The 14974-nt window shown below is 34.8% G+C and overlaps 1 protein-coding gene across 2 annotated transcripts; it reads left to right on the forward strand.

Moving 5' to 3' along the window:
* The first annotated feature begins 1005 nt into the window (after positions 1 to 1005).
* LOC111399729 (receptor-like cytoplasmic kinase 176) lies at positions 1006 to 11012 on the forward strand. 2 transcript variants are annotated; one of them, XM_023027200.1, is made up of 9 exons: positions 1006 to 1378; positions 3285 to 3386; positions 4936 to 5085; positions 6610 to 6711; positions 8310 to 8602; positions 9017 to 9152; positions 9267 to 9409; positions 9549 to 9672; positions 10303 to 11012. In XM_023027200.1, exons 2-9 carry the CDS (start codon positions 3362 to 3364, stop codon positions 10650 to 10652), a joined length of 1323 nt encoding a protein of 440 aa, XP_022882968.1. In that variant the 5' UTR covers positions 1006 to 1378; positions 3285 to 3361; the 3' UTR covers positions 10653 to 11012. The 2 variants fall into 2 exon arrangements, with proteins under 2 accessions (XP_022882968.1, XP_022882967.1); XM_023027199.1 differs by lacking the exon at positions 1006 to 1378 and adding an exon at positions 1403 to 2121.
* Positions 11013 to 14974: the final 3962 nt, after the last annotated feature.

Below are 14974 nucleotides of genomic sequence, written 5' to 3' on the forward strand. Positions count from 1 at the left end.
CTGGGGAACATTGAAAATATTCATAGTTAAATAACATTAATTCCTCTAATCTTTCCAACCGTGGCGTGTAAAGCTCTTTTGGATGATTTTCATCCACAATTTCATCAGTTGACTAAACATTTAAGTTTGATCACATCTTTAAAGCTGTTCAGTAGTAATTATAAGAATTAATTTTTTTGATAGTTAGAAAGAAAGTAGGTTCCACTTGTAATTGAAGAAGTAAAAAATGATTGTTGGAATGGTTAAATAACGATCAAAAATTAATTTTTTTGATGAAAAATTGCTAATCAAACGAGGACTTAGTATTTAAAAAAAAATGGAAAATAGTAAAATTTTATTTATCACATTTAAATCGATTAAGGCCCTATTTGGGAGTAATTTTGAAAATTTATTTTGTGATCGTTAGGAGAAAAGTGGGGACCATCTGTGAGATAAAAAAGTCAAATTTTACTAAAAGAAGGCTAAAGTCATCGGTTCAAATCCGATTAAAGGGCTTTTTCGCGGGAGTTTCAAACAAACACTCTATTTTCTTGGTATGCCGCTCGAGCAGAGCGAATGAACAATACATAGAGATACGATCATGACTTCAATTTGTGTTTCATTTTCAATTATTCTTATTTCGACCCTTTTAGCGACTTTGCGTCAGATCAAGCTTTTCAGGTGCTGTTGTCAATTGTTTTCATATCTTTTTAGATTTAGAAATCTACCTTATGATCTCCTGTTCTTACTCATTCTAATTTTTGTTTTCATATCATGGATTTTGATTCGTTCGATGTCTCATTTGTACTCTAAAAAAAGGAACAATTGTGTTCGTGTAGCTAATTTTATTTGGACCATTTCTACTTGTATTCTTCGTCTTTCTTCTTTCTCTTCTTGTTTGGTCGAGATTTTGAAATAACGGTAAAAAAAATTAATTTTTTTTGATGAAAAATCACTCCCAAAGCTCTAAATTAAAGGAGGAGAAAAAAAAATTAAAAAAAAAATAAATGTATCGTCTTCCTCGCCTTCCCCCCGAGCCCCCGAACCCAAATTCGGAGAGAATAATTTTCACCATTAAACCGCCAGAAAAGCCAACCTCCATTTCAAAATTGCCAATTACCGCCGCAGCAAAAGCCAAAATCCAAAAAAAAAAAAAAATGTGGAAGTTCGTTTCTGAGAATAGGTTTTTCTCCACCCTCAAACTAGCTTTTGTTATATCCAAAAATGTCGTTCCAAATCTTCCAAAGCTCATTCTCTCCATTATCATTCACACCCTCCTGTTACACTCCACAACTCCATTTCACAAACAATTTCTCTTTTTAAAAATCGCTCTATTTTCGATTTCACGGCATCCCTAAATCAACACATAACTGTAGCGTTGGAGCGCCTTAAGCCACATGTATGTATTATTGGTACACTAGTTTTTCTGAAAATAAAATGAAGTAATTCTTTATTTGCCATCTGACTATTTTAGCCATTTTCTTGGTCGTGCTCTTTTGAACGCAATGCCAATAGATTATTAGGTAAAACAGAATACCAAAAACACTGCTAGAAGATAAAGAAAATTAGTTTATGATTTTGATTTTTGGTGGACGGCATTTGACGGTTTAAGGTGGCGGAGGTTTCGATGGGCCTTCGTTTGGGTTGGTTGACGGTGATTGACCCACGACTATGGGTTGTGGGTGGGAGCATTTGGTTGGGGAAGAAGATTCATTTATTAAGTGAATAGACGATTTTACCCTCCTCTTTTTGATAGAAAATGGTCAATTTTAATTTTGATGGTCACCTGGCGGAATTGTGGATAAAACCGTCCAAAATGACCTCACATGCAATGATTGGAAAGGTAAAGAGTGATGACTGCAATAATTGAAAGTTTAGAAAAAAGTCTGCTAATGATTCAAATATTTGGAGCTTTTGCTTCAATTATTTCTGTGATTTATAATAAGAGCATCCTTTCCTTTGCCTACCTCGTCAATTCACTTATTGAATGTTTATTTTCTTTCTAATTTTAAATAATATTCTTGGATTTTTGGCCTTGTTTTCTTGTGCTAAAAGAGTATTTGAGTTTTGGAGGGTTCTTTAGCATTGTAATGGGGATTTGCTTCAGCAACCAAATCAAGGCTGAGAGCCCATTTTGTACTGGTACAGTTATATTCCGAATTTCTCAATCCATTTAGCAATAGACTAGAATGCCTTGCTCTTTACCATTGTTCAATTTTTCGATTATTGGGAAGCTCACCTCTGTTTAATCTTCCAGCTTTATTTTCAGACTTAGAAAATGACATGAACCCGTTTGTGTTTCTTAGTTATTTATATGAATTCTTGTTCATTTATATCCTGTCAATTAGGTCATGTGCCCTTTCCACCATATGTTTCTGCTTTGTGCTATAATTGCTAATTTTTCAGTATGGATGGAATATATAGGCTGCAGGTGCAATTACAATTCACAACCTCTGCATTTGCTGAGTCAAGGGTTGTTGGTCTTTAATTTCCTATAAAACTGCCAAGAATAAACAATGAGATCAGTATTTGACACAAGAGATTCTACCGGGTTGATTTCTTCATCAATGTTTTTATATGAGGGAATCTTCAAATATATTTTCCATTGTATTTGTTACTGTAAAAGAAATATATGTTCTTTATCTTCACAATTTTTGCTTGAGTTTTAGATTTTCTTAAGAAATCTAATGTGTATTTGGTTCAACGTGTTGAAAATCAGCACGTCTTCTTGCCAAGTTTCCCAGAAATTTCACAAAGCTAGCAACTTATGTTACCCAATGATAAGTTTTTCTTAATTGTGAAGTGTCCAGCCACAAAGTTTGACCATTTCCTTCCTAATGAAGAACTCCAAGCCACCCGATTTTCTTATGCTCAAAGAAAGTTGCATAGTATTCTTGTTGGCTGGGCAAATATAATTGAAAATGATTTGTTGATGTGGTCAATTTTTATTTGTCTGATGATGCTTCTGCTTGCTCCAATCCTGCCGCCAATAGGGTCTATAAATATGGAGCTGTCTCATTTTTTTATGCATGTTCTGATAAGTTTGTGAAGTAATGTGTGGTCTGATCAGTTTTGAGAGGTTGTTTACTGATCTGTTTTCTTTGTGTGTGTGTTCTGATAGTGATTGTTACTAAGTTTCATGTACTTGTTTTGATTTAATATAAGAATTGAGCCTTTTTCCCATTTTAAGATCCAACACAACACTCAATCAAGTATGTTGCCAATGGAAAGTGCTGATTTTGAATTTGTGATGTATAATTTTGTTACAACCAAAAATATATGATCTAACTGGAAAATATCTGTAGGTGTTATTTCTTCTAAAAGTGTCAGTGGAAATGGGACTGAGCTAAGTAATCCAAGCAGCAAGGACTCTTCTGCTTCTATGATGCCGACTCCTCGGAGTGAGGGTGAGATCTTGCTCCAACTTGAAAAGCTTCACATTCAGCAATCATATCATAAGTGCATCCATTCCTTTGCCTACCTCGTCGAGTCACTTATTCACAATGTTTATTTACTTTCTAAGTACAAACAATTTTAAATTTGAAAATGTGAAAAGTTCTCAAGAAAATATAGAAGATTGTTACAACCACTTATTAATTGTTGAGTAAACTTGACTACTATCTGAGAATGTAGCATATGAAAAAGACTCACCATTCACAAGAACAAGAAAGCCAACAACTAAGAAAAATTACTTTCAACTTAAATCAATTAGTTGAGTTCTTGATTAAGAGAGTATTATAGCCCGCTCAAATTGTCTGCGTAGAGAAGTCAATTTGGAAAAGCAAGTCAATCTCCTGTAGTTCACAAAAATGTCCAAAAAGTGGTTCCTTTCATATGAACTGCAAAGAAGAAGAGCAAGAAGAGCAAGAAGAGTGGCTAAACAATCCATTTCTCACTTTTTTACCATCCCTACTTATAATTTCTCTCATAATTTTCTTTACTCAACTGAAAGGCCCTGTAAGAAAACCACCCGCTCATCTTCAAGCTTGCTGTTTTGTGAAGAGGTGCGATATGCTGGGCATCTAAGAACTAATTTTGAGTGTCAAATCAAGAATATTAAGAGGATTTACTTTAGATCTTGGGTCATGGGACTTGGGGTGGTGTTGTAGTTCATTTCATATAGACACTTGAGTTAGCAACTTTTTGTTCTTTATGCTTGCATGCTGAAAAAGAAAAAATAAAAAATAAAAATGTTCAGGTTTTCTTTGAATTTTTGGCCGTGTTTTCTTGAGCTATAAAATTTTTATATTATTGGAGGAAGTGTAAAAGGGATTTGCTTGAACAACCAAATCAAGGCCGAGAGCAATTTTCATATTGTTACAGTAATTTTCTGAATTTTGTCAATCCATTTAGCAATAGACTAGAATGTCTTGCTCTTTGTTATTTTTTCAGTCTTTTAATTATGGGAAAGCTCACCTCTTTAATCTTGTAGTTTCTTTTTCAGAAGTAGAATCTGTGACACATGAAACAGTTTGTGTTTCTTTGTTTATATGATCTCTCGTTCTTTTATATCCTGTTAGTTAGGTCATATATGCCCTCCAACATATGTTTCTGCTCAGTGCTATAATTGCTAATGTTTTAATATAGATGGAATATATGGGCTGCAAGTGAAATTGAAAATCACATAATCTGCATTTTCTGAGTTAAGGGTAATTGCTCTTTAATTTCCTATTGAACCTGCCAAGGAAAAACAATGCAATAGGTATTTGAGAATACATATCCTGCTTTCTTGATTTTCTCACGAATGGTTTTTATTTTGGGTAAACCATACATTTTCCATTGCATATGTTACTGTAAAAGAAATATCTACTATTTATCTACACGATTTGTGATTGAATTTTGGTTATTTTAAGAAATGTAATGTGTTTGGTTCAACAATGAAAAGTTTGATTCGAATTTGTGATATTTAATTTTATTACAATCAAAATATTTGATCTAACTGGAAAATATATGTAGGTGTTATTTCTTCTAAAAATGTCAGTGGAAATGGGACCGAGCTAAGTAATCCTAGCAGCAAGGCATCGTCTGCTTCTGTACCACAGATTCCTCGAAGTGAGGGCGAGATCTTGCAGTCCCCCAACTTGAAAAGCTTCACATTCAGCGATCGTATTATAAGTTTATCCATTCCTTTGCCTACCTCCTCAAGTCACTTATTCAATGTTTATTTTCATTCTAATTGCAAATAATTTTAAATTATATAATAATGTAAAAAGCTTTCAAGAAAAGAAACAAGATTGTTATAACACCTTATTAAATGTTGAGATAGAATATTTCTTTATTTGAATCCGATAAAACTGTATAAAACTTTACTACTATCTGAGAATGTAGCATTTGAAAAAGATTCAACGATCACAAGAACACGAAAGCCAACAATTAAACAGAATTACTTTCAACTTTCAACTTCAAGTAATTAACTGAGTTAATCTTTATTAAGAAACTAATGTGCCCTACTCGAATTGTCTGTGTAGTGAAGAAAATTTGGAGAAGAAAGTCAATCTCCTTTAGTTTTACAAAAAGGTCCAAAAAGTAGTTTCTTTTCATATTACCCTACAACGAAGAAGAGCAGCTAAACAATCCATTTCTCCTTTTTTTTTCCCATCCCAACTTATATTTTCTCTAATAATTTTCTTTGCTAAACTGAAAAGCCCTGTAAGAAAACCACCTGTTCATCTTCAAGCTTGCTATTTCGTGGGGAGGTGCAGTATGGTGGGCTGCTGAGAACTAATTTTGAAAGTGATGATTCAAGAATATTAAGATGATTTACTTCAGATCTTGGGTCGTGAGGCTTGGGGGGGTGGTATAGCAGTTCATTCCATATAGACACTTGAGTTAGCAACTTGGTTGTTCTTTATTCTTGCATACTGAAAAATAATAAAATAAAAATCTTGAGGTAATTCTTTGAGGGTTCTTTAGTATTGCAAGGGGGATTTGCTTGAGCAACCAAATCAAGGCTGAGATCCCTTTTCATACTCGTGCAGTTATTTTCTGAATTTCTCAAATCATTTAGCAATAGACTAGAATGCCTTGCTCTTTATTATTGTTTCAGTTTTTTGATTATGGGAAAGTTCACCTCTGTGTAATTTTGTAGCTTTGTTTTTTGAAATAGAATTCGTGACACATGAAACTGTCTGTGTTTCTTAGTTGTTTATATGATTTCTTGTTCATTTATATCCTGTTAATTAGGTCATGTATCCCTCCACCATATGTTTCTGTTCTGTGCTATAATTGCTAACTTTTTTAGTAAAGATGGAATATATGGGCTTCAAGTGAAATCAAAATTCACATCCTATGCATTTGCTGAGTTAAGCGTAATTGGTTTTTACTTTCCTATTGAACCTGCCAAGAAAGAACAATGAGATAGGTGTTTGAGACGAGATCCTGCTAGGTTGATTTTTCCATCAATGGTTTTTATTTGGGAGAAACCTTCAATATATTATTCATTGCATGTGTTAATGTGAAGGAAATATCTACTGCTTATCTACACGATTTGTGCTTGATTTAGACATTCTTAAGAAATGTAATGTGTTTGGTTCAATAGTCTATCAATTAGTGGAAAGCGCTGATTTTGAATTTGTGATATATAATTTTATTACAATCAAAATATTTGATCTAACTAGAAAATATATGGAGGTGTTATTTCTTCTAAAAATGTGAGTGGAAATGGGACCGAGCTAAGTAATCCAAGCAGCAAGGCCTCATCTACTTCTATATCCCAGATTCCTTGGAGTGAGGGTGAGATCTTGCAATCCTCTAACTTAAAAATCTTCACGTTCTGCAATCGTATTATTAAGTGTATCCGTTCCTTAGCAGCTCCCTAACTCACTTATTCAATATTGTTTCGTTCTATTTGCAAATAATTTTAAATTATAAAAAATGTGAAAAGTTTTCAAGAAACGAAAAAAGATTGTTACAACAACTTATTAAATGTTGAGTTAGAATATTTCTATTTCTGAATCCGATAAAACTATATAAAACTTGATTACTATATGAGAATGTAGCATCTGAAAAAGACTCAACTTTAACAGGAACACGAAAGCCAACAACAAAGCAGAATTACTTTCAAATTCAATTAATTAGCTAAGTTAATCTTTATTGAGAAAGTAATACAACAAGTTGGAAAAGCAAGTCAATCTCCTGTAGTTCACAGAGAGGTCCAAAAAGTGGTTTCTTTTCATATGACCCTCCAAAGAAGAAGAACAAGAAAAGTAGTTAAACAATGCATTTCTCAGTTATTTTCTTCCCAACTTATAATTTCTCTCATGATTTTCTTTGCTCTACTGAAATGCCCTGTAAGAATGCCACATGTTCATCTTCAAGCTTGCTGCTTTGTGGGGGTGGTGCAGCATGGTGGGCGGCTGAGAAACTAATTTTAAAAGTGACAACTCAAGAATATTAACAGATTTACGTTAGATCTGTGGTCACGAGACTTGTGGGCTGGTATTGCGGTTCATTTCATATAGATACTTGAGTTAGCAACTTGTTTGTTCTTTATAATTGCATACTGTAAAAGAAAAATAAAAATGTTGAGGTTTTCTTTGGATTTTTGGCCGTGTTTTCTTTGGCTATAAGAGTATTTGATTTTCTGGAGGGCTCTTTAGTACTGTAAAAGGGATCTGCTTGAGAAACCAATTTAAGGCAGCCCTTTCATACTTACTGTTATTTTGTGAATTTTTCAATCCATTTAGCAATAGACTAGAATGCCTTGCTCTTTATTGTTGTTTTCAGCTCTTCGATTATGGGAAAGCTCACCTCTGTTTAATCTTCTAGCTTTGTTTCTGAATTGTCTTTCTTAGTTGTTTATATATTTTCTTGTTCATATATATCCTGCTGACTAGGTCATGTATCCCTCCACCCTATGTTTCTCCTCTGTGCTGTAATTGCTAATTTTTTAATTATAGATGGAATATATGGGCTGCAAGTGAAATTAGAATTCACATCCTTTCCATTTACTGAGTTTAGGGTAGTTGGTCTTTAATTTCCTATTGAAACTGCCTAGAAAGAACTATGAGATAGGTATTTGAGACTAGAGATTCTGCTTCGTTGATTTTCTCATCAATAATTTTTATTTGGGGGAATCTTCGATATATATTCTCCACAGTATATGTTACTACAAAAGAAATATCTACTCTTTATCTACACGATTTGTGCTAGAAGTATAGTTATTCTTAACATATTTAATATGTATTTGGTTCAACAGTCTATCAATTACGTTGGCAATAACAAGTGCAGATTTTGATTTTGAATTGTATAATTTTAATACAATCAAAATATCTGATCTAACTGGAAAGTATACGTTGGTGTTATTTCTTCTGAATATGTCCATGAAAAAGGGACCAAGCTAAGTAGTTCTAGCAGCAAGGCTACATCTTCTATACCCCTGGTTCCTCGGAGTGAAGGTGAGATCTTGCATTCCTCCAACTTGAAAAGATTCACATTGAACGATCTTAAGGCAGCCACAAGAAACTTTTGCCGAGAAAGTTATTTAGGGAAAGGGGGTTTTGGTAGAGTTTACAAGGGATGGGTTGATGAGCACTCACTTGCAGCATCAAAGCCTGGGTTTGGGATGGTGATAGCTGCTAAGTTGCTAAACAAAGATGGGTGGCAGGGTCACAATGAATGGTTGGTATGTACGATTTTCACCTTAAACTTATCAACTTTATAAAAGACCAAGTCTGTTTCGTAATTAAAAATGCATTCATTCACACTTTAAAACATGTCATAGCACAATCAAGACTTCCATGTACTTGGATATTTGTTGAGCATATTTGTTGCTTAATTTTATGTTATCTACTTGAATGGACTAATCTAATTGACATTGTAATTAATGCTTGGGGAGTAGACTCACGTGCGTGGAGATTTTGTGCATATCAGTCAAATAATTTTGGGTGCGTATAGCATTTGACAATTAATGCCTGCAATTATAATATAGTCCAGTCATGCAGCTGTCATGGCAATAACGAATTAGCAATATATCTTGTTCTGTTTCCCATTTAGATTATTTCCATTTCATTGATAAGCTTTAGTTTCGAATTCTCAGGCAGAAATTAACTATCTTGGGCAGCTGCACCACCCTAATCTTGTAAACTTAATTGGTTACTGCTTGGAGGATGACGAGAGACTTTTGGTTTATGAGTTCATGCCCAAGGGTAGCATGGAGAATCATCTATTCGGGAGTGAGTTCAATGTACCCTTTTTATGTGTACCATAATATAATATATCAGGGAATATTGAGTGAATATTGCTTGATGTCGAATTCTAGTTGACACAATGGTTTTATTTCGAGCTAGGAGGTTCTTACTTCCAGCCAATTTCCTGGAACCTAAGAATGAAAATTGCTCTGGGTGCTGCAAGAGGACTTGCCTTTCTTCACAGTGCCAAGGACAAAGTAATACATCGAGATTTCAATACTTGCAATATCTTGCTTGATTCGGTAAGTATATTTTGCTTGCTCTAGCCAAGAAAGGTTTGCTTTATAGTTTTTACCTCTTCACTAATTCAGCAGGGTTTATATTCATAGGACTTCTAAATGGTTAACGTGTAATTTCGCTGTTTGTGCTTTTGATTTGCAGAGCTACAATGCAAAAATTTCTGATTTTGGGTTGGCAAGGAATGGGCCAATTGGTGATAAGACTCACGTCTCAACTCAAGTCAAGGGAACTTTTGGATATACTGCTCCCGAGTATCTGAGAACAGGTACTAATGTCATGCAGTTTCCTCATTATTCCATTAATAGGTTAACCAAATTAATCACTTGCTGTATCATGTTTGTTGACCTTGACCAATATTTGAAGTTTTCTTGTCAAGTGATGTTTGCTGCATTTGTTATGGTCAACGCAAGTTGCTTGCTTCAGGGGGCTAGTGTATGGCAAATTGTCTCCTTCCTCATCAACCTATTTATTGCATCTGAATAAAAGGGTTATCGATCTTTGAATGCAATTGTTGAAATATGTAAGTTTGAAAAGGATTATGCTCTCAAAGTGCTCGGAAAAAACTGGGTTGTATAATCTGGTTTCCCCAGTCCACCACCATTGTTTTCTCCATTGAGTTCTCTTAGGTTTGAGCACAGCCTCCCTTTTTCTTGAAATAGAGGAAAACTAAATCCTCACCTCATACCTGTGGGGACATGCAACCAGCTGGCAATAAATGTTAGCTCTCGTGCTTCTCCAGTTCTCATTTCCCCGTCACTTCATCGAACATTGCTTGACTAAAAGAGTAAATCAATTTACTGTTTTTTGCTTTAATTTGCATCAGCAATTGGAATTGCAGTTCGCTCGCGAAATAGTTAAGCTATCCTAACAATTTTTTATTTTTGGGGGAGGCCAGGCCATTTAACTGCCAAGGTTGATGTATACAGCTTTGGAGTGGTACTACTAGAAATTTTATCTGGTAAGAAAGCAATAGACGAAAATCGGCCACTGGGGGAAGAAAATTTGGTTGAATGGGCAAAACCTTACCTGTTGAACTTACATAGAATACTGCACATTCTAGACCCCCGTCTCAAATGGCAGCACCCAATGGGTCAAGCCCTAAAGGCAGCTGCCCTTGCGTTTCAATGCCTAAGCCAAGAACCCAAGTTTAGGCCAGACATGGACGAGGTCGTAACTGCTTTAGAACAGGTTCTGGAGTCAAATGGCTGCTCAAAAAATGATCAAAACCATCACCAATCAGATTGACACAGCCAATCTCACTAGGGAGCTAGGTCATGCCGAAGCAGTGCTGAAGAAACTCGTGAAGTAATGGCTTATCCCAGTACTTCAGCTTCCCCTCTTTAAGCGTAAAAAACAAATGGAGGCATGTCACGATCTTCGTTGGTTTCGTTGGTTTAGTGGTGAACTTCCCGCATAGCTATATATATAACTCTGTCTTTTAAGGCATGTACATTTTTTTTTTGGGGCAATGCTTTTGTAATCACTAGGACAGCATTATTGTTAATGATCACAAAATATTATGGTGTACGTTGTCGAGGATGTTTTTCCATGAATGTCAAGAATCCTAGTTAACCGCAAGATAACTGCCCTTATGTTTCTTATGAAGCTACAATGAGATTATTGTCTTGCACATGCTTTGGCTTACGTGTATTGCTTAAGTACTTGTAATGTGGTGTTTGTCTCTTTTATTAATCTCATGGTAAAAAGGGCCAGAAGCCCAAAATAAGGATTACTTCAAATTAATCAATAAGTTCCAAATTTCAAAAATTAGATATTTTAAAATTTTATATATAAATAAATTTATTAAACATATGTTATATTAATAAAATATATTGAGGTAACAATTATATATAATTTGATCACACTTATCTAATTAATTAGTTACAACTTATCAATTATTTGTTACAACTTATTTCTCGATCATAAATAAAAAATCTTATAGATTACGAATCAATAATTTTATAGGTCACAAATTATTCATCGGTCACAAAATCAAAATTTTTTTTGATCACAACTCATTTATTTATTTCAAATTATTAAATTAATTAGTCACGATTAATTTTTGGGTCGCAATTTAATAAATTGTAAGTCACAGTCACAATTTTTAGGTCACATATTATAAATTATTAACCAATTATTAGTTACATTCAACCAAATAAATGATCGCAAGTATCCAACCCCATCTCATTCCACCTACGACCACCGTAACCACCATCACTATCACCATTACTGCACGACCACAACAGAGCACCTCTCCCAAATAGAGCCGCCACCACCTCACAACAAACCCATCAACATAGCACACCAACAAATTCAACACCACAACAGAGCACCACGCACTGAAGCTGCCACCACCGAACAGAGCTACCAGAACTACAACAAGAGCCGCCACCACCCACTGCCAGATCTAGGAATGGCAATCGGGCTCGTCGGCTCGAGCCGCCTGTGGCTCAGCCCGAAAAGAAATTTGAGCCGGTCCGACTCGAACTGAGCCCCAGTTTGGGCAAAGCCCGAGCCAACCCGTGTAGCTCACGGGTCTTTATTTAAAAAAAAAAAAATTAAAGGCAGTAACCTACTGCCTTACTTAAAGCAGCAGGTTGCTTCCTTATTTAAGTGATGCCTATAAAATAAAAAAATAAAAACAATGAGCCTGTCTGCTCGACTCAGAAAGGTACAAGCGGAAAGCTCGGGTCGAACTTAATTTTTTTGACTGAGCTTTTGCTCGATTCGTGCTCGGAAAAAAACTTGGACATTTTACCTGAGCCGAGCCCCAACCACCGAGCCGAATCGACTCGACTCGTTGACATTCCTAGATTTAACGCAACTGAGCCATCACCACAACATAGCCACCCCTGTCAGAGCCACCACAACGCACCATCCCACCCACATCACACACTACAACCCCCACCTCCATCAGCCATGTAACAAATCTAACCAAGCAATCACCATCGCCCCGACCAAAAACTATTATAGTCACCACTACTAAGGTTGGCAACGGTTCAGTTATGAGTCGGTTCAGCCAAATCCATAACCGCACCACCAATTTTTTTACCATACCATAACCGCACCATAACTACGAAAATCGGTTCGGTTCGGTTAATAACCATGAAAATAAATTATTTTTTATAAATTCATTCGTCAAATTGATATAAAACAATTTATTAAAAAAGTTAATGAAAATAAAAACACAATATTCCAAACGAAAATGCAAACATTATCCCAATTTCCAATTGCAAAATATAAATTTAACAAAAATATTATGAATATAACAATACTAAACTTTTCCTTCATTCTTGATTGTTGTTGTGCATCGAAATTATTTGATTCATTCTTCCCCACAAGTCTTACTAATATAGATCAGCACTCAAAGTTGATTCTTATATAATAAATAAGAAATGTAAGTAGAGAATACAACGATACTACCTATTCTAGAATGGTCTTAACTAAGATTTAAATTTAAAAAGTACCTCTTCGACAACTTCCTCCTCGTTAAATGTTGCACAAACTCTAGAGTATGATGAAAGAGTAAAATTTTCTACACATAATAAAAAAATTAACAATAAAAGGGAGTGTATAAATAACAAATATAAAAAAATAAATCCTATCGTAAATATCAGTCCAAAGCCAATCCCGAGTACACATTAAAGCTCCTAGAGTCTTCGAGTGGAGCCTATTTCTATGTGGACTCACAAATCTACCACTTATACTAAACGCCAACTCGGATGCTGGTAGTAATATCCCATTAAATCAAGATTTAAAATACCGATTCATATTGCACAACCTTACCCAGCACTTTGCCACAACAATATCAATTCATCAAAACATCCATCAAAGCTTTAAAAAAAGAAAAGAAAAAATGAACATTAATATATGCTCTACAATTCAAAAACATTAGAGCAAATCTAATATTAAAGAATCTAAGGCTTAAATGTAATATAAAAGCAATGCTAACCTTAAGAATTTGGTTGGAGTTGCGATCACGCCTCGAACTTGGCTCAAGTCTATACTACAATCAGTACTGATTGAATTTATCTTCTTTTCGAAAAAAATTGAAACAATTTCTGCATCAAATCTTGAAAATGCGTCCCTGGAATTGGATATAAAATGCAATCAGATTACAGATACAATAAAAATGACTGAGATGAAATTTTTGTTCCAATAATCTTGATTAAGAAGGCTCTTCACCTAAGGTCCTGTCATTTCTTTAAAATTGAAGTCCAATCTGATTCAAACTGAAGTCGTGTGAAAAAAATTTCAGAGGCAACGACAGCTTGGACCGTAGAGGCAGTGGAGTCATGCGTGAGTTTGTGGTTTGTAGAGAGTAGGGTTTGCATTTATATACTGTCATACTATTACTATTATTATTGGTTAATGGTAAGTAGGTTGACAGGCTGGGTCAGGTAGATGTATTGGGGGGGGGCGGATTTTGTTTTGGGCTGGATAGAAAAATAGGGTAAAATCAATTCAGTTGTTTTTTTTTAGTGGGTAATCGGTTCGATTTCGGTTCAATAGCATAAATAACATACCCGCACCGTCATGAACCGGTTCATTAAAATCAAATACCATACATGTCCCATTGCACCATCGGTTCGATTTTTTTCGCCCCATTCGGTTCGGTTAACCGCGATTTTCGATTTTGACAGTTCAAATTGCCATCCCTAACCACCACATCCACCACCAAACACCATCCACAAAAAAATCCCAAAATCATTGCGAGATGAGCACAGCATCGCGTGCAGTTGTTGCAGCAAAGCCAAACACGATGGCGCTGTCGTCACTTGGTGCAAGCATTGTTGTTGTGGCTTCTGACTATGCTGATACCATAGCTTCCGATGGTTGGTTTCTTTGCGGTGGTAGACGGAGAAGACATATAAATTGAATAAAAATGAAAAATGATTTTGGGTAGGATTTGGGTTGGAATGGGTCAAGGTGGAGTGGTAATATAGATTAAAATTTTTTTTATAAAATTATTATTATTATTATTATATAAAAATTATATTATTATCGGATTTTTGTATAAATAAATCTAGCTTATAATTTATGAAATGAGATCTTTAAAAGTAGAGTTTTATGTAATTTCCACTTAATAAATTTTCTTTTCGCTTTAAAATTTAAGGGAAAAATTCGTATATACCTTACATATATAAACAATTTCAGATTTTACTATTATGTTAACTTAAATACAGAAAATGCTGCATAAGTGTCTAAAAATATCAAAAGTCTCATAACGTAGAACTTTCTTTAGATTCATATGTAACAGAAAATCATATTAACCGAGATTCAAAGGGGAGGAATTCATTGAAAATTCTTGAAATGTGCGAATTCAAAATCGATCTTTTGTCATATAAGGCACCCTGAGATATCGAACTTCTATAATATGTCGTGGTTAATAGTCTATCCCATTGTTAAATGTTGAATTTCATGACTTTGCGGCACCAAGACATCCAAATTATCATTCAAACCTTATAAAAACTTGATCTTTTTTCATTTTGGTTTTGCAACGTGTTTATATCATTAACAATGCCCTGCGTACAGGGCACTATTTTACAGGTGGCTTATAGGCCCCC

Source organism: Olea europaea, chromosome 9 (genome assembly GCF_002742605.1).
Source record: "Olea europaea var. sylvestris chromosome 9, O_europaea_v1, whole genome shotgun sequence".
NCBI lineage: Eukaryota > Viridiplantae > Streptophyta > Magnoliopsida > Lamiales > Oleaceae > Olea > Olea europaea.